The 27,216-nt window shown below is 41.0% G+C and overlaps 1 protein-coding gene across 1 annotated transcript in view; it reads right to left on the bottom strand.

Moving 5' to 3' along the window:
- Window positions 1-301: 301 nt before the first annotated feature.
- Window positions 302-27,216, bottom strand: part of TBL1XR1 (TBL1X/Y related 1) — a 62,702-nt gene continuing 35,787 nt past the window's right edge. Inside the window, exons 2-15 of the mRNA XM_074152942.1 lie at window positions 18,890-18,992; window positions 17,264-17,409; window positions 15,567-15,786; window positions 13,341-13,473; window positions 12,324-12,465; window positions 11,973-12,036; window positions 11,774-11,871; window positions 9,955-10,015; window positions 8,632-8,753; window positions 7,504-7,578; window positions 4,791-4,918; window positions 4,444-4,609; window positions 3,446-3,547; window positions 302-1,696 (exon numbers count right to left, since the gene is read on the bottom strand). Coding sequence (XP_074009043.1) covers window positions 1,670-1,696; window positions 3,446-3,547; window positions 4,444-4,609; window positions 4,791-4,918; window positions 7,504-7,578; window positions 8,632-8,753; window positions 9,955-10,015; window positions 11,774-11,871; window positions 11,973-12,036; window positions 12,324-12,465; window positions 13,341-13,473; window positions 15,567-15,786; window positions 17,264-17,409; window positions 18,890-18,947 — 1,542 coding nt within the window. The 5' untranslated portion in view covers window positions 18,948-18,992 and the 3' untranslated portion in view covers window positions 302-1,669. The remainder of the gene's footprint in view (window positions 1,697-3,445; window positions 3,548-4,443; window positions 4,610-4,790; window positions 4,919-7,503; window positions 7,579-8,631; window positions 8,754-9,954; window positions 10,016-11,773; window positions 11,872-11,972; window positions 12,037-12,323; window positions 12,466-13,340; window positions 13,474-15,566; window positions 15,787-17,263; window positions 17,410-18,889; window positions 18,993-27,216) is intronic.

Genomic DNA, 27,216 nt, shown 5'->3' with positions numbered 1-27,216 from the left:
GTATACTTTTAATCACATGAGCAGAAAAAGGTTCGCCATATACATCTGTCATTGTAAGAAAAATACTTGATATTGTAAACAGAGTAAAAGACACTATATAGTAGTGATTATTAAAAAAATAGCAGCTTACTTCTACCCTATATTTGGAAAAAAATGTAGTCACAAGATACAATAAACTGCAGGACCGGAGCAGCAGGGGAATTAGTGCAAGTATTCATCTTTTAAATAAGCTGAATCACTGCTATTAAAATAAACTTGAAGCAAGTCCTCTGTTTAAGATTTTTTTTTTTTTTTTTTTTTTAAATCTAAGGTAGTAAACATTTTGCCTCTTAATGGCAGTGTTATCAAATATATGCCAAAGATTTTATTTTAATAAAGAAAAAAATTACATGAGATACTTTTAATACTGGAGTTTGGTTACAATTACACATCTAAGCTCCTACAAATAACGATGGGCGACTCTCAGAGAAGCTGTGGCATGAACCCTTGTCCAGAAAGATCTTAAACCTTTTAAAAACGATCCCCCAACTTATACTTTGCTCCTTTTCACAATAGTGCACAATTTCACCATATTTTAGCTATGGTCTTAAAGCAACAGAAGATGCATTTTTTTTTTTTCCCTCTTTTTTTTTTTTGTCCTTTTTTTATTATTTATTTTTGCATCCCTGTATTTTTCTTTGCTGTATTTTTGTGCCCTTCTATTCTTAAGTTTGGCAGAATCATGTCCCAAATAAGAAACTACTGCATTTCAGCCATGTCACCAGCAATAAAACATAGCATTATACCCATTATTGTCATACTTCGTAGATGAGCAGGACGTGAAATATCACGCCTCAAAGAAGGATTATTTTATAATTTTTTTTCTTCTCTCTCCATAATCCCTTTTCCACCCTCCCTCTGTTCACGAAATTGTGCTCTGGGAGCCACAAAATGTACCAAACATTATCAGGTTCAATCTACCTCTTCAAAGAATGCGTTAAAATATGTTTCAAAGAAACATTGTTTTTTTTTTCCAAGGTGAAAAAAAGAAAAAAAATATAAACGAGAAACTAATTCACTCCCTTACTTCATGCATCCGTAAACTCAACCAAAACAAAACAGAAAACCCAATGTTTAAAAGCAAAGAAAAAAACCCAACAAAACTACTGCTGCAGATTTCTGTAAGTCCATTTTCTCTGTACACACAAACTGCTCAACTACTGAGAAGGAAAACAAAAAATACCCCCCAATCCATTGCGGTCATGGATTTAAAGGGAGGAAGGGGTAATGAAGGCTGCCGTTAGTATCTTCTGAATTTGGTATGTATATGGGTCTGCTCTCGTATACGGTTTATTTCTCTCTCTCTCTTCTGTTTTTCATATCCAAAAACCTTTAAATGTTATTTTGGGGCACAGCAGATTCCAGCACTTGGTGAACAGGATTCACAAGCTGTGACAAAACTCTGTCATCCTCTTCAGGGTGTAAATTCTTTTTTTCTTTTTTTTTTCCTCTTTTTTTTTTGTTTTTTTTTTGTTTTGTTTTATATACAGTATATGTATATATTTCTTTTACGTTTGGCTGTAGTGGACTGGCCATGGTTCAATTGGGACTATAGCAGTACATGGGTCAGGGACAGTCATTTTGGCTATGTACACATTCATAGTCGGTCCATGGCTTCCAACTAGTAGCGCTATTTCCGTAGGTCTAATACACAAACCTGTAAGGAAAAAAAACAAAAAAAAGAAAAAAAAAAAAAAAGAGAGAGAAATTGCAATATTGCACCAATATTCCACGTTTATACAATTCTCTGGGAAATACCTGGGCAAAAGCTACAGCACAGATTGTGCAAACGTCACCTTGTATCTCTTAACATCAGAGCGGGGGGTGGGAAATCTAGTAAAATATAATCATATAAAAGTTATGCTTTTAGTCATCAAACAGTTCAACTGTGCCTCTCTTTGCTTAATAGTTGTTGTTGTTGTTGTTGTTATTATTATTATATTAAAACCGAGGGGATGAGGAAGGCTTTCGCTAGCAAACAATAGAAAACGAAATGAAATGAACCCAACGTTTTGAAAAGAGCAAAAATTAAATGAAAACGAATCTGTTTCAAGTAGAACCAGCCTCTTGGGTCAAATTAGCTAAAGACTGTTAAGGTTACGTAGTACGGATATAAAAAGGTCATCTGGGGTGGAAGGACAGTTTCTACTCAGGATATGCCTTGAGCTTTTGTTCCGGTTATGACCTTGTCTATACTTAGAAGACTAAAATGATAAGAAAGACCATTGAAAATGAATTCTCTGGAGTTTAGTCTACTTAAAATTCAGAACTTCCTATTTTCTGTTCCGAACTCTACCCAAGCGATCTCGCCCGCCCGCCTGGAGCTGCGGGACAGGAGAATTCCTTTATCACTCCCATTTTATGCTAATTTTCCCTTTCCTTTAGGCTCTCGTCTCCTTTCTTTTAAAATCACAGCAAGAGAGGTGCAAGCAAAAAAACCAACGATTGTACTTGTTATGAAGAACTGCACATTGATATTTTACTGCAGGACGATGTCTGAAGAGCCAGGAGGTGACGCTACACTACGAGATGACAGAGGCTGTACATTTTATTCCCTACTTCTTCTAAGCCCCGTAGGCAGACTGGTATTTACGTATAGCTCCTGTCATTTTGGGGAGCTTTTTAATTATAAACACTCAGAAACTGGACTTCGTTTTGCTGCTCTTTCTGTTGAACGCGATGCAGAAGAGATTTCATTCCTCTCACGCATTACAATAATATCACCTACACTGAGCGTTTTCACTGGAAAAGGGCAAAGAGGCAAAAATGAACTGGTTTCCAGACTATAATGAAAAGACCTTGTAGAGAGGTGGGGGTCGGTCTCTTCTCCCAAGGAACAGGCAATGGGACAAGAGGAAATGGCCTCAAGTTGCGCCAGGGGAGGTTCAGATTGGATATTGGGAAACATTTCTACACGGAAAGGGTTCTCAAGCATTGGAATGGGCTGCCCAGGGAAGGGGTTGAGGCACCACCCCTGGAGGGATTTAAAAGATGGGTTGACATGGTGCTGAGGGACATGGTTTAGTGATGGGTTTTATCAGAGTTAGGTTGATGGTTGGAGTAGATGATCTTAAAGGTCCCTTCCAACCTGGACAATTCTATGATTCTATTCTATGACCAGCCACAATGAGCACATTTCCCTGGAAAGCCCCAGAAGGGACAGAAAATTTAAATTAGAGGCATCTTTGCTTTCTGAGATTTTTGGAGGGTTTAGAACAGTAACGCATTAAGCGAATAAAGACATGTTCTCTTTTCAATGATCCAGCACCTTTATATGTGAAAATCTACATGTGATGTGGCTGTATTAAATTTCAGCTACAGAAGGACATTTTGTCCCCATTGTTAGTCAAAAGATTTGCAAAAGTTGCTTGTTGTTAGAACATCAACCGCATCAGGCTGCACTTACTGAACCATCTGAAGCACTTGCTCCAACTTTGTCTCCTGCTGCATTCCAGCAAACCTCAAAAATCCCGCCTGTTCCCCGATAACTGTGAACTAGGGCACCTGTCTAAAAAGGGACAAAACAGGTAATTAATATAACAAAATCCAGGTGAACGAGTAAAATTTGGACAACGTGTAAAATTTCCCCACTGCTTTTAAAAGCTGGAATTCTCAGAAATGGCCCAGACGAGACTCCTGGACAATCTCAGCATGTGACAAAGCCAGTTATCGCCTCTATCTCTTGTGTTTGACAGGCAAAATTGGGGATGGACGTGACCGCTTCCAATCACTAAAACGAGCCTTTCAGAAATTAATATCCAATTCCCAGTAGCCAGAGATAACATCTTGCTTAACAAGGTCTTTAGATTTTCATTCGCGACCAGCCATTTTTTTTGCCAGAAACACAAAACAAGTAGTAAGAGTCGTTTCTTAGAAAATGATGTAGAAACGTTTTGTCGTCATCATCTCCTCTCACTTCCCATTTTCTTGTTTTTCAGTAAAATTCCATGAAATAGCTGATACTCAACGAATATCAGATTTGTATGTGTACATGGACGTCTGCATCCAGTCACCCTTTTTCACAGCAAACCTGTTGTATCGGGAGTTTAAAATTTAGAGTTGACAAGGACAATTTTGGGATGCAACTTGTTATTAGAGACACTTTGTTGAATATGTTTTGTTGTTGGTTTTTTGGTTGGATTGTTTTGGTGGTAGTTTGGGGTTTTTTTGCTAAGTAAAGACAATGTAAAGACAACTATTAGCTCGCCATAGTCAAACACTCAAAGAGAGAAATTAAATGTACATCCATTAACAGAAGGAGCCTTAGAAGAAAGAGGAAGCGAACCAGCGCGTTAGCAAGGACAAAGCCCTTGGTGGCCCAAACATGACGGAGAAACATAGGTTGTAAGGATCCTGACGGAAAAGACCAAACCCCAAACTTGTGAAAAGAGAGAAGAGCTGTACCTGTGTATTCCAGATGTGCACACATTTATCAAAGGAGCCGCTGGCCAGGTACCTGCCGTCAGGACTGAAAGCTACACTGTACACAGGTTCTTGATGCTTTGTCAGAGTGTGAATACAAATTCCTCTGTCTACATCCCATAACCTAACAGTAGAATCAAAGGATGCACTGCCAAGGGGAAAAAAACCACAGATTAATTACATCTCAATTTGGCATGTTTTTGTTTCTAATATAAACATAGTATGACAAAGTATCCTACGCGCTTCAAAACATTCTGTGAACCTACACACATAAAAAACGAAGTAAAAATAAAACTTAACGGGAATTTAAAACCAGGATTAAATAGTACCTTGCTAACATAAGATTGGCATTTGGATTATTTGTTCCTGGTCCTGTAGGACTCCATTTGATAGTATAAATTTCTTTGTTGTGTGCTTGTAAATCATGGACACAACTGTCTTGTTTCATACTCCAGATCTATGACAAAAAAAGGAACAAAAAGCAAAGACATTGAGCACGATATTGCACTAAAACACATTTTACATCTTCCTGCTTTGTTATCTGCAGTCTGACTGCTACCTTTTAGGCCACTCAAAATATTTGCTATGACTGCTGAGTTTCTCGAGTAATTATTACAAGTATTACTCCAGTACCCTCCCTTGAGTTATAAGTACCCGATGGGGTTAATGAGTAATAAAGGTACCGTCTAGAAAAACCAATCTGCATGTGCTAATTACAAGCCCCTTGATAAGTGCAGGGATGACAACAGATGCTAAAATGAGAAGAGCAATATGTGTATGTTCACGTCTGAGTTGACAAAGTATCACAGTCCTATTTTTAAATGAACTTCTTGCCACGCAGATTGAGTGAAATAAAGGGAGAGTAGAGAAATGTAGACATTTTCTGTTTTCTTACAGCGCCAGCGATGCACAAAAAAGCAACATGGCATTTTCCTGGCGCATCAGGATTTGCACGGCCAGGTGTTTGCTCAGTACTTCAAACAAAAGAGGGGTTCCTTCCGACTCCAACTCCTGCACGATAACCTTCAGCAAATAAAATAACTTTACTCTATCCCAAGTTTGCATTGCACACAGGAGGGAAGGCTTTTATACCTTTTCCTAAATATGAAGCTTGATACAGTAGTTAATCATCTGAATGCTTTTTTTTTAACGATATCTGGTTTAGTAGTGCTTTTAGCTCGTCTTTTATTAGCAAAAGCCAACAGGAGCATGTTTAAACCCAACTGTATTTAAGCTGCAATCGAGGCGTATGTTGAAATGAATGATGCTTTTCAGAACCGGTGCCTCACTGAAGGGGAAGCTGATTTTCAATGAGCAGACAGAATTAAAATTGTATTTCCAGCTTAAATTGAAGGGATCAAAATCTAGCTTCTCTTCCCAAAAGTAGGATAGATGGAAAAGAGTCCATATTAGCCCTAGAGAACATCAAGTTGGCATCAAAAAGAGAGAAAAATAAGTAAATAAAGAGATCAGTAGGCATCTTCCACACGCTTCAAAACTTGATGTTCGCTCCTGCTGCCATTGAAAAGTAAGTGATCTACAAGTGATTAGTGATGTGTGGACTTATCTACAAGCAGTTAGTCTTCCAGTTAACCCAGAACAAAATCATAAAATTCTTTCCAGGCTGGGCCAAAGTCAAAACAGCAACCAAGAAGTTAACTGCCTGAACCCACAAAGGGTGACACGTTCTCAGTTGTCACCTCTCCACTCACCCAGAAGCAGCAGCAACTGCTTGAGCTCTAGATTGAAAATTCATCCTACCTGGGTTTCAGCTGCCTCAGTTTTAAATACCCATCTTAACCTGGGTATTTTGGACTTAAACTGGCTATTTTGCCTCCATCCATTGCCAATGGAGAACAACTCGATGTTCTCAGAGGTTTACTCATCACTTGACTTAGACACTTAACTTTGGAAAGGATGAATTGCTCTTCAGTGGTGCTGGACACTCTGTTGACTAAAGCCGTCTGGACATCTAGCTTTGGACTGGAGGACTCCTCTTTGGCAGGGAGTGTAGTGATAGGACAAGGGGTAATGGTTTTAAATTGGAAGAGGGGAGATTTAGATTAGATACTAGAAAGAAATTCTTTCCTGTGAGGGTGGTGAGACACCGGAACAGGTTGCCCAGAGAAGTTGTGGATGCCCCATCCCTGAAGGGGTTCAAGAACAGGTTGGATGGGGCTTTGAGCAACCTGGTCCAGTGGGAGGTGTCCCTGCCCAGGGCAGGGGGGTTGGAACTCAATCTTTAAGGTCCCTTCCAACTCTGACCATTCTGTGGTTCTGATTAATCCTTAAACGTTTATATTTAGGTAAAGTGATTTCCATTGCAAGCGCCGGGCTGTGCCAGCACAGGAGGGCGTATCTTGCCACTCATGAAGCCATTCCCTGTCTCTGATTAAACTATGATGAGCAAGATGGAAGTAACTGTCCCCAGGGCTACTTGGTGGTATTTTTGGATGGGTCTCTAGTGCGCCTTGAAGTCATATGTAAAAAAATTACGGTACCCTCTGCATTGACAAGTTTCCCCAGTCCTACAAGAAAGTAGGTTGCCATGAATTATTTGGAGGAAAAGTGCAGGTGCGACTGAAAACTGCAGAACGACTGGAAAAAACCAAGGAGTGAGCAGAGTCTCTTAAGAAACAATATGCCAAAGATTTTAACTAGAAAGAAGGGGAAAACCGGGAAGGGAGGTAGTCACCCATTCTTGTATGTGTTACACGACACGCACTCCAACTCTTCCTTTCAAGCAAAAGCAACCATTGAGTGTGACAGCTTAATGTTTAATGACCCGATTCTGTAAACGGCGAAAAGCACCTAATAAATCACGCTCCGAGTCGCAGAGTGGCAGCCTGTAACGAGTTCCCTGGACCAAAGCTTGGCTCTGATTAACAAGGATTTGCTAGGATTGCCTAATCTTGTTATATTAAAAAAGAACCAATATTAGACACCACAGGAAATACAGCGATACTGGTGGATTGCCCGAGCTAATGGTGTACGTTCCAGAGCTCTGCACGGCCAAGAGCCAGTCCCAGAATTCCCAGTTACCTTTAGAGTCATATCGTCAGAGCAGGATGCCAGAAGGTTACCAGTTGGATCCCATTTGATTGCGTTTACTTCATTCTAAAATTGAACAGTGAGAATAAAGTTGGAGTCTTCACTTCCATTACAACTGACAGCTTACGAAAGATAAAGTTGGACAGAAATTATGAGTATTTGTATAATTTGTCAGTGTTTTAACATTTCTTTTTCATTCCTAGCTTTGCCTTCAATAACAACAGCTTTTTGCTACCTGTTCACCCCATTTTCCCGGGTGTGCTCTTGCACAACGTAGGCTGTGTGTAGCAAAGTCGTAAAGTTACCATCTTTCTTCTTCTAAAGATGATGTACAAATACAGGTTGGGAGGAGAATGGCTGGAGAGCAGCTCTGAGAAGAAGGACTTGGGAGTGCTTGTAGATGAGAAGCTCAACATGAGCCGGCAGTGCGCCAGCGCTGGCAGCCCAGAAAGCCAACCGCATCCTGGGCTGCATCAAAAGAAGCGTGGCCAGCAGGGCAAGGGAGGTGATTCTACCCCTCTACTCTGCTCTTGTGAGACCCCACCTGGAGTACTGTGTCCAGCTTTGGAGTCCTCAACACAGGAAGGACATGGACCTGTTGGAACGGGTCCAGCAGAGGGCCACGAAAATGATCAGAGGGCTGGAGCACCTCTGCTATGAAGACAGGCTGAGAGAGTTGGGGTTGTTCAGCCTGGACAAGAGAAGGCTCTGGGGAGACCTTATAACGGCCTTCTAGTACCTGAAGAGGGCTACAGGAGAGCTGGGGAGGGACTCTTCATCAGGGAATGTAGCGATAGGACAGGGGGATTGGAACTGGATGATTTTTAAGGTCCCTTCCAACTCTAACCATTCTGTGATTCTAAGAAAATTATCACTTTTGCTGTGCCATCCTGGCACTGGTGAAAAAATCTGCGCATGGGAGTGGTAACTGTTCTAATTAACAATAGAGACTACAGTTACCATATGACCTTAATTACAACTACCTGCATATCTCTATCTATTGCCTGTTGCCAGGGACCAACCGTTACACTAGTGCTCTATACTGGTGAACATACTGGGCCTCCCATCTCTCATTGATAAAAATATCACATAGCAACCCCCCAATTTTCCAGTACTTACTGTGTGACCCTGGAAGGTTTTGATGGGCCTATCTTGTCCTAGTTTACAGACGTGAATACACATGTCTGTACTGCAAGAGGCAAATGTGTTGTTACTCTGCCAATCAACATCTAATGCTGGTGCTAAAAGAAAAAGAAAGATATTTAAAACTCTGGTACGGATTCTGCAGGAGTTTGATTCGCAACTTCATCACGCACCACCTTAGAACAAATGCCAACAGGAAGAAAACACTAATTTTACAGCAGTTCTAAAGATAAAACACTATGAACAGTGCGAAATGCAGCCCAGACCAGTCTTGCACAAAGAAATGAAACAAAATTCAATAGAAGTAATTAAAACATGGAACGTATCTGACATGAAACAGTTACAGAGAAGACAGTGCTGTGGTTAAACCATCTATAAATAAACCTCAGCAGTCAGCGTGAGGAACAGGTTGCCACAACTTAACACACCGTCGTGCATGAGCTCATCTCCACTAACAGTCCGTGCTGATAGATGGCAGCCAGTGAAAGGGAGTGATTTATTTCCTTTCTTAATTCCGGCATTATAAGGTGTGGTAACTTGAAGCTTAATCAGGGGTAACATATTCAACATATTCCATTTGATCGAGCCAAGATATTTATGTGGGAGAGCACACGGCATGGCTTGGAGTAAATCAAGAAGTGATGGGTTTGATTGTTGTCACGCCACCGAAAACGTAGCGCAAGCGGAATAAAAACTGTAAATGAGACACGTTTCTTAAAGGCCCTTCAATGCCACGTTCCTCATCCTCGCTGCTCTGTTTTCCAGCTGATCCTGGCAGGCTGGCACAGCACGCAGCCCACCGAGCAATTTGTCTGACCTCCCGAGAGGCTGCACTCTCATCCCAGCTGGCCAGTGACCAGCCTTTCAGCCAGCTGGTCGCCAAACAAATTGGGGACAGCGCAGGACAAAGGGACGGGGAGCCGGGATTACTGCAGCAGGAGGATGACAAACCCAGCCCTGAGCTGATAAACACCGATCCTGCGTGGCCCACCCACTCCATTTGTCTGCTACTGTATTACCCCGAGTCAGTGATTTTTGGATTCTCTCATGACTTTCACAGAATTGCAATAAAACAGTGAGTTATAAAGTTATAAAAATCAGAACAATTCTATCTTTGTTTACATTCTCAAAATTCCTAAGGCTACAAACATGGGAGTCAGCATCCAAAGACTGCCTGCAAGACTTTACAATGGTGTAAATAAGCACCATAAACTTCAGATTTTTTAGATTTATTTTAGTAAATAACACTTTTTTAGTCATTTCAGATGACAGTCCTGAATGATCAAAATCAAGACTTACCAGAATGGAAAGGAAACTGCTGCTTGGCTTCGCCAGTGTGGGCATCCCAAATAATTGTGGTCTGTATTAAACATAAACAAACAATAAACAAAGTTGTACAAATCGCTAATTTCCCCACAACTACCACGATTCGCATGTATCAGACTACCCAGCCTATTCCCCACAGCCCAAACCTGCTCCTGATTCTGCATTTCTAGTGTTTCACCCAGTACTAAAAGGAATTGTAGACGATGTACAGAGAACAAGGTGTTTATCACAGAATCGTGGGGTCTGGAGGGAAGGAGGGGGTTGTGGGCTTTTCTTTTTTTTTATGTAAACAAAAATTAAATAGATTTATCTCCCTAGTCCTACTTATATTCTTGTAATCTACTCCACACACCTATTTTAACTTCAGATACTTGTATATTCAAATTGTAATTTCAAACACTCAGTTGTCCCTAAGGAGATCTTTGTATAAACAAGTAAGTCTCAGAGTTAAGAATCTGAAAGATTTGATTCAAGGGTGTAATTTTGTTCCGAGTTCTTCTCTGCCAATACTTCTGATATCTCCCTGATGAAAGAAATCTTACACGACAAAATTAGTATTTTATAATCGCTATATTCTATGCCGATGTTCCTGACCTGCCTCAATGGTCAGTGAAAATTTTGACGCAGAATTCGGTGGAAGCATGAACTGACCACACAAATTATTTATGGGAAAAGAAGCGTAAGGGTGAGCCAACCTTTCTGCTAATGCAGAATATTTTTCAAAGCATAATCTCAGCTGCTTTATCCAAGGCGTTTTATTGACTGAAACAACGAGGCCTTTATCTCCTCCGGAATATTTTTTCTGCAAATTAAAGCTGTACCTCCAACAAAGATTTAAAACCTGGCATAAGCCATTACAGCTGCCAAAAGAAGAAACCCATCTTTCTGTGCTTTGAGATATTTATTTTTCCTTCCTTTGTGCTAGCACACGCACTTATGAAGGTGGGCACTGAAGCAAACCAGGTTAAACGCGTGCAGGAAAAATATAATAAATTAAGGAGAAAATCTATTACTTTCCAGTGGCACTGCCAGTTTTAAGCATTGTGGGCTCGTGGCCTTACTGAGCTTGCAGTTTTCTGGTCTCACTAAGAGTGTAACTGTGTTTATTTCTGCACCTTGAATCAGTTACAGAGGAAAAATTAACTCCTCTTACTCCTTGAATAGCCTATTCTATTCCTTGAATTCATTCTAAGTCTATTCCTCATCACTGTGTGCCCTTCCTACCACTCATAAACTCTCTCACACTAACAACAGCTTTGAATTTAAAGACCTCGTGTGCCTTTGTTTGTTTAGAGACGGGAAATAAAACAGTTAAACAATGAGCTTCATGGCTGTGCACCACTGGCACCTCCCCAGTCAGATATATTGACTTTTCTTAGGTTCCAGCTCTAACCTTTTAAAACATTCTCAGGCTCGACTGATACCCAAATCAGACCGAACCTACTCCTCCTGTATGACTTTTTTTCTGAGGCTTTGCATAAAGCGCTTCACTAAATTTTAGATGACCCAGTTTTACGGAAGTTTAACGTTCCTGCGTTCAATGCACTTACTTCCCAACTTACCCTAACCTAATTGGGAAGAGATCCAGGGACACTGAAATCCAATAAATTAAAATATTTCAATAAACGACTATAAAACACAAGGAAACAAAGCGAGCATAACAAGTTCTTTGTAAGTACACATTTACGTCCCACGCCTTTAATTTACTCCCTTTCTATAGCTTTGCTATTAGCTTACAATTAGATTATAACGGTGAAGGAAAGAATTTTAATTTTACCAAAGATTCTCTCACCTTGTCCACTCCTGCACTTAAAATGAAGTTTCCTTTCTTGTTCCATTTTAACGCAAATATAGGACCTTTATGTTGCCCTAAGGTGCTGGCAAGATTACCTGAAAATTTATATTGATATGAATACATTAAAAAAAATAAAAAACTATGCTGTGAGCCACAATACAGGAAAATATACTGGAAATAAAAGTATTTCACTTACCATCTTTAGTCCATATCCTTGCAAAGCCGTCGTAAGACCCAGTTGCTAGAAGTGTACCTTCACTCTGTCAACAAAAAGGTCATTTGATTTATTTATTTTTACTGTATAACTCAAAGCTAAAGAGCACAGAGCAAATTTCAGGTAGAATACAGCTGCGGAAGATTTATCATATTTATTCCATTGACTACAACTTATTAAAAAGAAGTCCCCGAAGTACAATACAACTCAAAAATAGACATATTTCAGCAGCCATAGCAGAGGGTGCGCAGTTGCTGTCACTTAAAATTTGACTACACCAAATTAGAGGGAGAATTTTCTCGGGGCGTTTAGAGCGTCACCGCTTCTACTTACGTTCCAGTCCAGCGACGTCACGTCTTTGTTGCTGGGTACATCCTGCCCTCCTTCCCGTATACAGTGTCGAAGTACCAGCTGCGTAGAGCCGCTCGTGCTGTTTTCGCTGAGGTTCCATATCCGTGCTGTCGAATCGCCAGATCTACAACACGGTTTGTGAGAATAGAAACCCTTCTTTCAATTTTGGAGCTGCCCGGCAGAAAAGGACCTGGGGCTGTTGGTCGACTGTCGGCTAAACGTGAGCCAGCAGTGTGCCCAGGTGGCCAAGAAGGCCAACAGCATCCTGGCCCGTATCAGGAACTGTGTGGTGAGTAGGGCTCGGGAGGTGATCATCCCCCTGTCCTCAGCACTGGTGAGGCCCCACCTCGAGGGCTGTGTCCAGTTTTGGGGCCCTTACCACAAAAAAGACATTGAGGTGCTGGAGCGGGTCCAGAGAAGGGCAATGGAGCTGGTGAGGGGTCTGAGCACAAGTCTTATGAGGAGCGGCTGAGGGAGCTGGGGGTGTTCAGCCTGGAGAAAAGGAGGCTGAGGGGAGACCTTCTCGCTCTCTACAACTCCCTGAAAGGAGGGTGCAGCCGGGGGGGTCGGTCTCTTCTCCCAAGTCACAGGCGATGGGACAAGAGGAAACGGCCTCAAGTTGTGCCGGGAGGGTTCAGATTGGATATTAGGAAAAATATTTACACTGAAAAGGTTATTAAGCATTGGAATGGGCTGCCCAGGGAAGTGGTGGAGTCACCATCCCTGGAGGTATTTAAAAGACATGGTGCTGAGGGGCATGGTTTACTGATGGTTTTTATCCGAGTTAGGTTGATGGTTGGACTAGATGATCTTAAAGGTCCCTTCCAACCTGGACAATTCTATGATTCTATGAATTCATTCCATTTTAAAAAGGTATTTTTTTCAAGACAGCAAATGTTGTGGCATTTGATGTAGAGGGCGTTGGGGCAGGTATCATTTTAACCGGTTCCCGTGCCGATGAGCATCAATATTAGGTACAAAAATGGTAAATGCACATACCCTGAGGCCAAAAGGTCACTAACGGGATTCCAGGCACAGATGAATACTTCAGATTCATGCCCTCGCAGCACCACTGCCTTGTTGGGAGGGATTTCAACATCTCCATCTACTTCCATCATATCTGTGTGATTATCTGCATTATGGGAAACAACAGTAGAGAGAGGTGGATTTGAATATTTTGGGACAAAATAACTGTATAACTACGGTATGGTTCGTATTCTTCTGTGATAAGTGTAGCTATTAATTCACAATTTACGTGGATGAAAATATGACAAAGCCGTAATCTCCCTTTATTTTTCCAGTTCCAGTTTATGAAGTGCTATAAACAGACGAGGAGTTTCACAAACGTGAGAAAGCTCTTAGCCCTTCTCAACCTCAGAAACCAAATGGATTTAATTTTGAAACTTCAAAATGGAGGCCAAAACTTAATTTTTTTTTTTTTTTTTTGCTATGTTAAAAAATAAAGGGTGATGTTAAAAGCACTCACAGTTTCTCAGGCACAATACCGCACAGTACAATATGTTACTACTCTATCTTGTGCTTTAAAAATATGTTTATGACACATTCCTTTTCCTTTTTTAAAAAATCTCTCTTTTCACCAACTGTAGTCAAACAGGCTTTAAATCTCTGTCTCAGACACTTGATTTACAAAATGGCTTTAATTAATATAATAACATTTGGTGATACAGTAAACTGATAAGAGATCTTTTGAAACTGCACTGGCAATTACCATGGAATTGTGGCAATACATTGCTTTCCACGTGGAAATGATGTTGAATCCATATTGTTCTGTAAAACATACTGGGGGTAATTCAACTGACAAAACAGTTTTCTTGGCAGCTACCGTCAATCATTTTCTATTATTAAAAATAAATTCACACCGAGTGTAAATGCAGAACATAAAAAAAAAAAACCCGCTGAACAGTTCACCTGCTCCGTATCTATTCAACATGGTTGAACAAACCATTTCACATCTATTGCTCAATTTAAAATTAAGGGTTTCTGTCACCGTTTGTACATGTGAGAAAACAGAAAAGGCTATTAGAATATGCGTATTTTTAAGAAAGAAGCACCATATAAAACACTGCTTCAAATTAAAGAGAATCAATGCCAGTATAATTTGGTGTCCCAGCCAGCAGGGGTTGCTGGTATATCACGTTTAACAGTGGCCGAGAGCTGAAGTTTACACTTATTCTATCCAGTTCACAGTTAACAAGTAAATATTCTTTTGACTTTTTTTTTTAAATTAAAGCATTGAAGTAGAGACCTTATTTAAGACAAAGATTATATTTGCAGTTTATTTATCATAAGTAAGAAATAATGAGACAAACCTAGTAAAATCCAGCTGTAAAATGCAAAACTTTTACATGGCTTGATAGGAAAATCAAAAATATCTTTTTTTCGGGTGCTTTTACAGCGAGAATTGTAACTCCCCCTCTCGAAGGTGTAATTTTCAGACTTCCAGAACAATATTTTCATAATCACATTTTAATCCTTGAGCTGAACATTTCCATACTCAGCCTGACTGTAAGGTATGTTCCTTTGACCAGGGATCACAAATGGCGAAACGACTGAGTTTTAATCACAACTAAAATGGAACCAATGAATAACCCAAACCTGCAACCAGTTCCATCAAATAATTCTGAATAGCAAATCATGAAAACTGACTGTGATTAAGGAGACCAAGGACCCAGGATTTGTCTCAGCAACCAGGACGATCTCAGCCTGACACGGAGGTCTGTCCTACAGAGAACCTGTCAAAAGTAGTTTGTGGAGCTTCACAAGCAACGCTCGACTTCTAACCAGCTGCAGCTCAGCAGACTCCTCTCCTTAGTCCTTGGTAGAGTGGCCAAAGATGATGGAATGCAATATTTAAGGAGTTGTCTCCGATTTATTTTTTTCCCCTCTCTTTCTGCAAGAGCTCTCGGGGGATCCCGTGAAAAACCTTCGGGGTGATAGGAAAGGAGCAGGACTGGAAGTGAGACTGGTCAGTGGAATATTGTGAATTAATGAGTGCAGAAGTTTGCATCTCCTCCTGCAATTCCAAATATCACACTGGGGACAATCAAAGGTGGGACACCAGCTGTGAAAGTATCACCTACGACAAAGGTATTCTCTGCAAGGGAAGGGTTCCTAGTACATCTCCACATTCACCTCATTGTCTACAGGCTCGTGCTACAATAAATGACATTAACATAGGTTAAGGTCATTTCAGTCTCAACTTACTTGCTATAGTATGTGCTCCGTTCTCTTCTCCATTTGCAGTATTTTCCCCATTTTTCGCTGCTCCCTGTTGGTTGGTGGCGGCTGCGGCTGCGGCAGCGGCCGCCTGCTGTTGTGCAAGTTTATCTCTGTAGGCCTGTTGTCTGGTCTGGACCACATCAGGCATCACTGCATCTATCAGTGAGAGAGACTCTATCGGCCTACCATCAAACAAGGTACCATCCTAAATTCCGGCAGAGGAAGAAAACGAAACAACAAAAAAAAGACAACACCAAGTACAAGTTAACATTTCAGGCAACAATTCCAAGGAAAACCAAAGCAAAAGTTTTGATTTAATGTAATAGAACGGTTTACAAGCGGTGCTGGAAGCAATCTCCCATCATTGTTGAGGTTGAGATTGGAATTTTAGTCTAAATTTAAATGGCCAGCATCGTTATGCAAAAAAAAAAAAAAAAAAGCCACCGCAGGCCTTTGGCAGAGCTTCTGGAATCAGAAGTTACACACTTCAGGTTTGCTAAATCGTCTGCTAAAGCAAAAAAACTCTGTAAGCTATCTATGAATATGATTTCAAACATGAGCGGCTGCAACAAAAACCTAATGGCTTGTTCGAAGAGCTGCAAACATTGCAAGTCGGGTCACTGGCTTGTGAAGTTATTCTATCTTATTAGACTAATACTTTCCATAAACACATTATCTGGAGAGTTGACTAGTTTTCTTCCTTTTTTTAAGCAGGGCTGGCGTGCTTTCAAACGACAAGGAAGGATTTTATCCTGAAATGGACAAGGCCCAGTTAAAAATACCCGTATACATATGCTGGGGCTTTGTAAGGATCTATTTTTAGGAGTTAGAAGGATTCCTTGCGATAAATATAGGGTCTCCTTCTTCTATTCCAATCACTTGCCTTATTTTTCTGAGGCTTCCTAAGGGAAAGGATTTGCTTCTGTGGGACTACGAAAACTACACGTAAACAGAAGACGTAAGAGAGACTGGAAAGAGAGTAGAATTAGTGATAAAAATTGTTTCCTTTTGCAATAAAAGTGAGATTCCAGGGCTGCTAACCTTCCAGGCATAAATGAGAAGGGAAATTGAGGGCATCTGCAGCATCAGGCAGGAAGATGCACGGCTTTCCGTACTGCTGGAATAACCATTTAAACATCAAACGTAATAGATCCTGCTCAAGATGAATCAACCGGCAGAGGCAAAAAGCAAACTGGCATCTACCTTCATCCTTCCTGCCACAAACTGAAACCCTCTCTCTGTTTGGAAACCTCACCCTTGGGCTCTCGTTACATCATTATAACGAGATATCACCCAAACGAGAGCCACATAAAGTTCTCCCACCTCCTTAGCGCAGGTCAACAAAACCCCAAAATTAAGAGGTTTACTTGTCTCAATGATTCTCTTATTGCGCTTGTCTGGATTTAGCACAACATATATTAGGGTAAAAACTCTACAGACAACGGACTTTAAGCAATGAGCCAGAACACCATGGCTGGTGTTGTGTGGCTGCACTGGGCAGAACCCCTGCCCAGTTATGTCACTCTGTTCTGGGTTCCACCACTAGAGTCATGGTGAACACCAGCAGTAAGGAATCTAAAGTAAATAAATTGGATACAAGAAAGTTAAGAAAAAAAAACATACTAACATTCAAACTCACTGCAAGCAAGGACGTAACGCTCCTGCCGGCAAAGGCTCCTTACCTCATTAATACTGACTTCTGCCTCTACATACTGCAGACCTTTCTGGATGATGGAAATCAAAGCAGCTGGTGGCACCAGAGCACCGTTTATATTAGACTGGCTGATATGGCTCTCTATACCGAAGGTAAATGCTGAATGGGAAAACCCTGAAGACAAGGTAAAAACCATCAGAATTGATTTATGGATAGGCAATACTACTCACATTAAAAAATATGTAATATATATATTATTTGCAATAGAATTTACATATATTTATATATTCTAAAACTATATATATGTATTGTATCATACATCTAATTTAATAAAATACATCTCGCCAGGACACCAAGACTCACTTGTTATTTTTCCTCACTGACGAAAGTAAAACGCATCTGTACGTAGAACAGAATTCACCTCACAGCACAGCACTGTCATAACTGTGTGTGTTTTGGCACTCAGAACTACATCAGTACTGTGCGCCGATTACGAAGCAGCAAGCACGTTACGGTGCAGCGCTGGTAGTTGCTTGCTATTTATTTGATCGCCCTGAAAAGGCAAATTTAACCTAGAGAAAAATGGTTGTTTCAGAAAATTAACTTTACTCTCACAGAATTTTGTCTTAAACTTTTGTTTTGTTTTGTTTTTCTGCTGACAGGTAACTGGGAAGCTGCCTGCAAACTTTCGGATGAAGATAAAGCAATTTTGTAAGTTTAGCTTCTGTGACAAAAGCAATCTGCAGCCGGAATAAGAACGTATAATAATTTTCAGTAAATTCAGGCGGAACAATGAGTTTCTCCTTTCTTCTGACAAGCAGAGACTGAAAAACTCCGCTATCCACCACTGCTTCTGGTGCTTCTTTGAGTTTGAGAAGTCCACAAGCAGTGGACATAAGCAGTAAGGCAGATGTTGCATCACTCAAATGCATTTTCAAGTTTGTTTTCAAGTTTGACGATATTCATCTGTCTTTTGCTCTTCATCCTAAGAAGGAGTAGGCTTTGGGCTAGCTTGACACCAAAGGACAAAGCCCCCAAGAAAGAGTCCTCCAGGGAGGGAGGATTTTGAGAACCCAAGAGTCATTCCTGTAAAAAATACCCGTTTTTCTGTATTTAGATGATATTTAGATTTTATCTGTATTTAGATGACGAATGATGAGTCTCATGGTCACAGTTGCCCCTTCTTCCTTTGAAATACAGCAATGTCTGCCCTCCCAGTGTCACATTTGGGCAAGGAATCTGGCCACGCAAGACCAGCTCGCAGGAACACCAACAGAACAGGAAAACACACTATTTTGGTGGTCTTCCTTTTTTCTTCTTCAAGTAGTCCCAAAGAAAATGGTGCAAAGTGCCATCATCGCCCTGTAGATCAAAGTCATCTCCAGGAAAACGCATTTCTAGCAATCAAGTGAGTCCCGAGTTGGTTGACTGCCATCTGAAGGCTCCAAATGACTACATCTGATTAAGTTACAGAAGGTAACTTGGCAGGAATTCATTCTCTTGTTGAGAAGAAACACCAAGAAACAGTTCAGAGAGAAGCACATGCCTACTGGCAAAATAATTAAATGAGTCTGCGTTTGCTAAAGCCAGTTGCAGATGAATACCAAATAAATCACGCATTGTTTTAACAACCAGAATTGAAAGAAAAACTCACCTGATTCTTGCAAGTATCTATATACCAGGAAGTTAACCTCATCACTGCTTATACTCATCTTTATTCCCAGTTAAACCATGAGGTCACAACAAAGGACACAACCCTGAAAATAAAAAAGTAGGTCAATTAAGTATTTTTAGTATCTAGTATGTATTTCTCAACAAATGCCGTATTTATAAAGTAAGCGGCTCCCTGGCAGCACAGACAATGGTTTTATTTTATAATGCAAATAAGTCTAAGACCATAGTCATTAAAAAGTCATTTGTCTCACCACAACATAAAGGTCAGTAAATTCAATATTGAAGGGCCGGATTCTCAAATGATGCAAATTGGGATGGACTGGGGAAATACGCTGCTGAATACCAGTATTAAAAAGGCCTAATTTTCACAGTTTTTTTTTAAAGCAATAATCAAGTGAGTTTAACAGAATCAACATTATTAGTATGGAACACATTTTTTAAAACGTGGATTTCTCTCTCTCTGGCCAACAGAGAATTTGGTTTCACGTTGGTACCCAGGCAAGTTCTCACTTTTACTTTCTGATCTACTTCAATTTTCAGGTACTCCTGCTCTGGTAAAAAGGTGCAACATGGGCTACTACACTGGATCTGTTCAAAGATGTTTCGGCACTGGTGAGGCCCCACCTCGAGTGCTGTGTCCAGTTTTGGGCCCCTTACCACAGAAAAGACATTGAGGTGCTGGAGCAGGTTCAGTGACTGGTGAGGGCTCTGGAGCACAAGTCTTGTGAGGAGCGGCTGAGGGAGCTGGGGGTGTTCAGCCTGGAGAAAAGGAGGCTGAGGGGAGACCTTCTCCCTCGCTACAACTCCCTGAAAGGAGGGTGTAGCCAGAGGGGGTCAGTCTCTTTTCCCAAGTCACAGGCGACAGGACTACAGGAAACGGCCTCAAGTTGCTCCAGGGGAGGTTCAGATTGGATATTAGGAAGAATTTTGACAATGAAAGGGTTATCAAGCATTGGAATGGGCTGCCCAGGGAAGTGGTTGAGGCACCATCCCTGGAGGTGTTCAAAAGACGGGTTGACATGGTGCTGCTGTGACATGGTGCTGCTGGGGGACATGGTTTAGTGATAGTTGTTTTTCTTTTTTTTTTTTTTTTTTTGTCAATTAGGTTGATGGTTGGACTAGATGATCTTGAAGGTCCCTTCCAACCTGGATGATTCTATGATCCTATGAAAGAAAGCCCAACTATTTCCGCTAAAAACTAGAAAACGTCTCAGCCACGCACTTACACTTTGCAAAAAGAATTCTTGAAATTAGAGACAAACCTTAAACAGCGTGGTTTTTGTAACATTTCTCTGGGGTTTTTAATCAATGCTTTAAAAAACATTGAGGGATATACACACCCCCCCCCCCCATTTCCCTTTGATTTTATTAATGGTAAATAATTAGCAAGACAAATAACGTATCAGGCTATATATATATTTGATGACAAATTTTGAAAATATGAGACAACAGTCTGTAAAGGATGAAGAGAGAGAATACAGTATTTTTTTCTAACTTTAAGCCTCATTTTTGAAACCATTCTCATGACTTCTCAATGTCTGAAAATTAAAATTCCGATCTTTCCACGAGTAAACAAGTAAAAAATCAGCTTCCAGAGCATAGTATGAAATAAGGTCCATCTCCTATTCCCAGTATCCACCCAGCACTTTCCATCAGCAGGTCTTCAAGCGTTTTACCCAGCCACCACCATCATTTTCTTTATGGAACTGGAGTCTGAGCGGGTAAGCAACTTCCCTACTATGATTTGACAAAGTTTGACCTGGATTCAATGTGAAGAAAAAAAAAAGAAAAAAAAAAAAAAAAAGCAGTGGAGAACAGGTTTTCTTGCATTGTTCAAAATAAAAAGGTTTTGCTGTATTTGCCACTGTTGCTTCAGGTGGGAAAGCGGTGAACGCAGCAGAACGCGACAACTCCAAGATCAGGATGGCCATTATAAGGCTGCCATACATAGTCTTTCTAGGCATCTTTTCCCAGCAAGATTTCCCAAAAAAGGAGGGCAAAATTATCATGCTTTCTTATCATTTAACTTGTGAATTCTACCAGTCAACCACAACCAAATTTGACACTGAGAAGAGCTCTCCAAGATGTGACTTTCCTACAAGTCCCATAATACTGTAGAGGAAAGACCCAATTAAGCTCCTCGAGGAGAGGCTACAGGATGAAGCTGGACATCAGAAGTAGAGTGTTTGCCCAAAATCACACACGAACGTCAGTGAGTCAATGAGCACATGGACACCCCCAAACCCATCCCAGCAAACAGGGCAATGGGGGCCTGTACACCATGCTGGACACGTCCATAGAAACCCAGATCTCCTGCTTAGAGAGCATCTCGAGCACGATGCGCTACTGAAGGGAGGAAGACCGGCTTGATTTCTTAAGGAAATAAATATAAAATGCAGAGCTACTTAAATCCTCATTTCTCAAGAGAAAAATATAATTGTTCCAGTGCAATAACTTCTAGCTGGTGCAACACAACTTGTAAATACAGGCGGATTGATACCAACCCAACTCCGCTCATCCACAGCCCCCAGCCATGCCCGACAGACACGCTGTACCTGCCAAATTACAATATGCTTTGAGGGCTCGTTTATTGAGCAGTGTGTGAAATTAATGTTATTTTGAGCCATTTCATGCATTAGCAAAGAATTCTGCCACGTGCAGGACCAAATACTAATTTTATTCAGCTATGCTTTGTGGTCGTACCTGGCGCAAATCCTCTTTATTTAAGACTGCTCGTTACACAGAAGTTCTGTAGGAAGAGGAACAATATTCTCCTTCAGAAAAAAAAAGGTAATTAAATTTAAAAAGACTCATAAAAAAGCCTTTTTACATTACATACACACACAAGCGGTAGTGGTTTTTTTTCATGAGTCTGTTACTGATTTTTAAAATCTTGCTGCATCATCCAAAGAAATAGCTCAAAATGCGGAAACCAGCTGAAAGTGCTATTTGCAACACAGAGACGACCCGCGTTATTAATATCAGGAAGGCTCCCCACTCCAACCAGAACTGTGGAGATGCCACCTAAACTCCCCTGTTAGGAAAAAAAAAAAAAAAAAAAAAAAATCCCTAACATTTTGCTCGTCTGTCAAAAGTGTTTTTCACCCTGCCCAACGAGTATAATTTTTCAAAGCTGGTTCGAAGTGTTTCCCACAAGCTGCTTTGGTAAGAAAGGACAAGTCCTGCCACACGCCATCCTGCCCGGCCATCGAGAGATGGCAGTGCAACACCGGCTTTTCTACCCTAACAACTAGAAAAACACAGAAATGTGGTCAAATAAACACAGGGCTTTGCCTGATGAGGACACGAAACTAAAAAGGGTGGAAAAGGTTCCGATTTTTTACCGAGATATTGCTTTATCAGTTTTTTTCAGTGCTTATTTAAATTATCTGAAAGCTCGTTTCTGTATTTACACCCCATCACGGGCCCAGCCAGCCCGGAGACACCCCTCGCCCGGCTATCAAGATGTGAAGAATTGTGAGAAGAATTTCTTAAACTGAAAGAGGGGAGATTTGGATATTGGGAAGAAATTCTTTATTGTGAGGGTGGTGAGAACCTGGCCCAGGTTGCCCAGAGAAGCTGTGGCTGCCCCATCCCCGGAGGGGTTCAAGGCCAGGCTGGATGGGGCTTTGAGCAACCTGGTCTGGTGGGAGGTGTCCCTGCCCAGGGCAGGGGGTTGGAACTGGATGATCTTCAAAGTCCCTTCCAACCCAAACCATTCTATGATTCTATGATAAGAACAGGCAACACCAAACCATCCTCCCTTCCCATCCCAAAGGCAAACTATAGCACTAAACAGAAAACACAGCAGAAATACAGATAGGAGAAGATAAAATAACTTATTTCCCTTTAACAAATTTTGAATTGATACTGGGCCTCTGCTGCCCACCCTCAAAATTAAGGGCAAAGCCAGACACCCCCCCAGCAGCGTGGCCACTTCCAGCCGCGGGCGCAGACTTTGTGGAGAGCTGAAGAAGCAGCCCAGATCTGCAGGAACCCCACTTCACGTGATGGGGAAGCTGCTGCTGTTTCCAGCCCCAGGACCTTGCTGCCTCCCTCCGTCTCGCTCATAGTTTCTTGGGAAGCAACCAGTGGGAATGACCAGAGATGACGGCGAAAAGAAGCGGGATGGAGAGGAGACTCACCGACCACGGTGCTCTCAGTGCTCAACACCCCTTCACTTCATGCTGAAGTTACAATTTGCCAATGATTTTTGCCAAGGAAAAACAGTAATGGGAAAGGAAATAAACCCGACAACCTACGGACCACGGGAACTCCATTTTCCCTAATGCCCCAACACAGCCCCAGGGCTCGTTTGGGAGGCGACGGAGAAGATTTCTTAAAAGCAGCCTCACGTAAGTGGAAACGGAAACACGAATACAGGAGCAAAGGCTGAAGAGGAGAAAAAAAATAAATTTATGTGTGCACTCATGCATGTATACACACACATCTACGTCATTAACGCTGGTTTATATCCCCCAAATCCACCATTTCCATGTGCAATCAACTACTTATCTTACACACTTAATAGATATTAATATTGCTCCTTTGTTTATATACAGCAATTAAATAACTGAAGAGACAAAAAAATGAGCCAAAAATAAGCAGAAATGACACAGAATTCCTCCTAGTCTTAGATTTCTAGCTTAATTTGCAAAGGGCCCATTAAAAATATCTCGAGATACTTGCACTTGCATGTCCCAAATCCATTCTGAAAATAGAACAAGATCCTTGAGGCCCTTTCTTCTGGCCCTTCTAAAAATTCCCAGTCTTCCTCAAAAAATTCCATGGATTTTCAGGAAATATGGCAAAGCACGACGCACCCCAACGACTGTTTTAGCTCCAAACGCACTTTTAAAGGAAATCCCTCCCGCTTGCCCCTACTTTTGTTTCACACCTTGGAGCAGTCCCAGTGCATGCGAAGAAGATTCCTTACTGGTAAAACTAGGATTACATAATAAAAAAAAAAAAAAAAAAAAAAAAAAAAGAAAAAACCCCAAAAAACAGGTAAAAGAAGGGTGTGCACGAGGGCTTACAAACCATGCCCAAATTGCTCACGGGCTTCCAGACCCTGGGACCACTCAAAACATCACCTTTCAACTAGAACCAGCAGAGTATCGAGATATCCCAGGTAATTTTTAAATGTTTCTATAGAGAGTCCCTGAACTCCCAAAATTTATCAGGTATAAAACGTATCAACCATAAAATAAAAGTCAACTGTCTGTGCCGATGTTGGCCTCAAGACCTACTCAAGAGCTGGATGTGCTTTAGACAAAGTGACCCACTCATTCCAACTCTGAATCCGCGTCAGAAATCGCACAAAAAGTCTTTTGGAAACTGCTTTTTTCAAAGGAAATGAGGTTTCTTGCCCCAGAGCCAACACACCGACGCCGACTTAGCTTCCATGTAGCCAAAACATGCTGGTAGTTCTGTAATGTGCCGATCATAACTCCGGCAACCCAACGTGCGGGGTCTCACATGGGCTTCTCCATCTCTTGAGGACCATTCACACGCTTTCATACCTTGGGTACAATTTACGAGTAAAACCTGTTATAAAGAGGACCAAGTTCCAGTATCGCCAACACCGGACCTGCAGGCTGATGATGGGCGCCCAACGGTACAAATCCGATTGCATTTCAGACAAATTATTATTCTACCCTGCGTGTTTACGCTGGCTTTCTGCTCTTCTTCCAGGTTCATGCCAAACGCTAGAGAACAGATGCCGCTCGATATGGCTCCCGGCCTAATAGGTTTTTTGGTTGGGTTTTTGTCGTCGTCGTTGTTTTTTAATTATTTTTTAAAAAAAAACACCCTGAACTGGCAGAGAAAGTTTACATGTCAGATTAGCACTTTGCATCTCTTAATCACAGTTTTATAACCTATACTAGGATTTACTACAGCCAGATTTATTGTATCATCAAACAACAGCCTAAGAAAATAATATTTCTTCAGTTTTAGGTGGACTCTAACACAGTCTAATTAGGTAGGATAACAGAAAAACCTGGCAGGCTGCTGTGAATAATAATTCCCCCAAACATACCAATCATTAGTTTGATAGCAATTATGATACGTTAAAGGGAACAGCTAATGCTTTGGGTAGCTCTGAAAAATGTTTAACGTTCAGATATAAACAGACTGCTACATTTCTCCACGGAAAACAGAAGTCTGGCCACAGAAACAATAAACCTCCTGCAACAGAAATATTGTCACCAGTCCTCTTATTTTTTTCCTCTTTCACAAGAAATCCGGACAAATGTTTTGCCAGCATGTCTGCACATAGACAGTGATACCATTTTTATTTTTTTTTTAATTGCTGCTTAAGAATCGTCCTTTTTTTAAATGACGGTACCAGTTCAAAACCAAAGCAAATTGGATGATGCAACCTGGGAATGCCTAATTTTCTAATTCCACCCAAAAAACTTGAGGGTGCGTACAAGTCCTTCGGAAAGTTTTATCACAATTCTGCTTTACAGCTGTATTACCTCTCTTAAAAATAATAAAAAAATAAGTCCTGTGTGTTATACACAATTTTTCACTACACTTTGCCACTGACACTGGGAGTCACTCAGCCTGGCAAAGTTACCACTGAACTCGACCGCTACGGGACTGCTGTCACCGTGGCCGGGGGACAGACAGTACCCTGTAGATCAGGAAAGTGCCAATTCACCAAATCCACCACTTCTCCAACTGCATCCAGGACGATTAAGACATCAAATCCGCCCTGGGAGTAGCTGGGGGAACTGGAGTTTTTAATCCAGGGCTCCGCAAAACGCTGATACTGGTGGCTGCTCTTCTATTAAAGAGCTCTCCAAAGGCTCTTCCCCAAGACATGGTGGGTCTGCCCCAAACTGAACTCAGTAAGACCACAGCCAAAGAATGACATATAATCGTTTAGAAATGGGTTATAAAGCGAAACTCATAAAATAGCGTTTCCTGTATGTCAAGCATGCAGGAATGACCAATGTCGTACATCCTCCTGCATAAGAATCTATTAGACATCAGTTTCAATCAAAACGAAGATTTTCTCATCCTTTAAAAAGAAGAAAAAATGAGTTTTCTTTAACTGTATCAACTAATTGTTCTAAACCCTGCTCTTTGCTCTTTCACATCTTCGCTTGAGAGATGGGGTCCAATACCGTATTGGGCACAATGCAAATGAGCCCTTATTAAAGTTCTACTACCTGACAATCTGCAATTAGGGATTCTTTCTAACCTTCTGAATTTAAAGGAAAACATTTTTTAAATTAAATGCATAAGCGTTGTTATAATATACTTGAAAATGAAAGTTATCGCATTTTCTGCATTTTCACCTGTCTCCAAATTGCTATTATTTAAAAGTGCCCTTTTTTTTTATTATAAGATTCAATAATCTATGTCAAATGTGAACTTGCCTAAAAAAATTATCTGTAATTCTACATAACGAACCTTCGTACTGATTTCCCATATGATCAAGCTTTGCTAGTTTCCCTTCCAGCAATTTAAAACAAGAGATGCTTCTCAGGCTCGTCTTTTAACTCCACTGCTTCGCCTTTCATCTCAAGAACACAGCTTCACTGCCGAATACTAAAAAAAATACTTTTTTCCTTTCCTCATCTGAATTGTTTTCCTGTAGCTCAGGCGATAAATATTTGTATTCTGTACTTCAGCTTCAGTGACCTAATTTATGGCAACAGTCTCTGTCTTTCCGTGCCAATTTGAGAGTATGAAGCATATAAAATGACGAAGCCAGTTTGAAATTTTCTGAAGGAAAAAAGAATTACAACCCCGAAAGCGGAAAAAAAACCAAAACCAAAACCCAACAACAAAACAAAACCACCCAAAACCTTAGCTAAAAATAACAATTACTGTCTACTTATCTGAGTACTCAGTCCCCAGAAACGCCAAGCACAGTCCTGAGAACTATTACAAAATAAGCTGCAGATGAAGCCCATTTGTTGGTTTTGCCTGGAGCAAAGTAGTATTTAATTACTGAACTATGAATCTCCTCCCCAAAGTCATACGCTGCGTGACCCGGGAGACTGGGATTCCGGATGTTACAGCCGAGAGACGAGCGACAGTATATTCCGTATCGTATTTCCAGGGCTACGGCTACAAAGCTGCAAACTTCTATGCTTTCTAGAGTTAAAAATATATCTTCCTGGAGAGCTATAGGGCATCTTGCAGTGATTCTTGGCAACCATATTTTGTAAATCCCTAGATCGACTAAAGAAACGGGGATGTTTCTGGTACTGACACTTTTATTCAAGGCTCTTTAGCTTCTTAAACCTCTTTTTTCCTTGTTACAATGCAACATAAGAAGGAATGATA

Source organism: Numenius arquata, chromosome 9, assembly GCF_964106895.1.
Source record: "Numenius arquata chromosome 9, bNumArq3.hap1.1, whole genome shotgun sequence".
NCBI lineage: Eukaryota > Metazoa > Chordata > Aves > Charadriiformes > Scolopacidae > Numenius > Numenius arquata.
The sequence above is the reverse complement of the archived record's forward strand: the minus strand, read 5'-3'. Positions and strand labels throughout refer to the sequence as shown.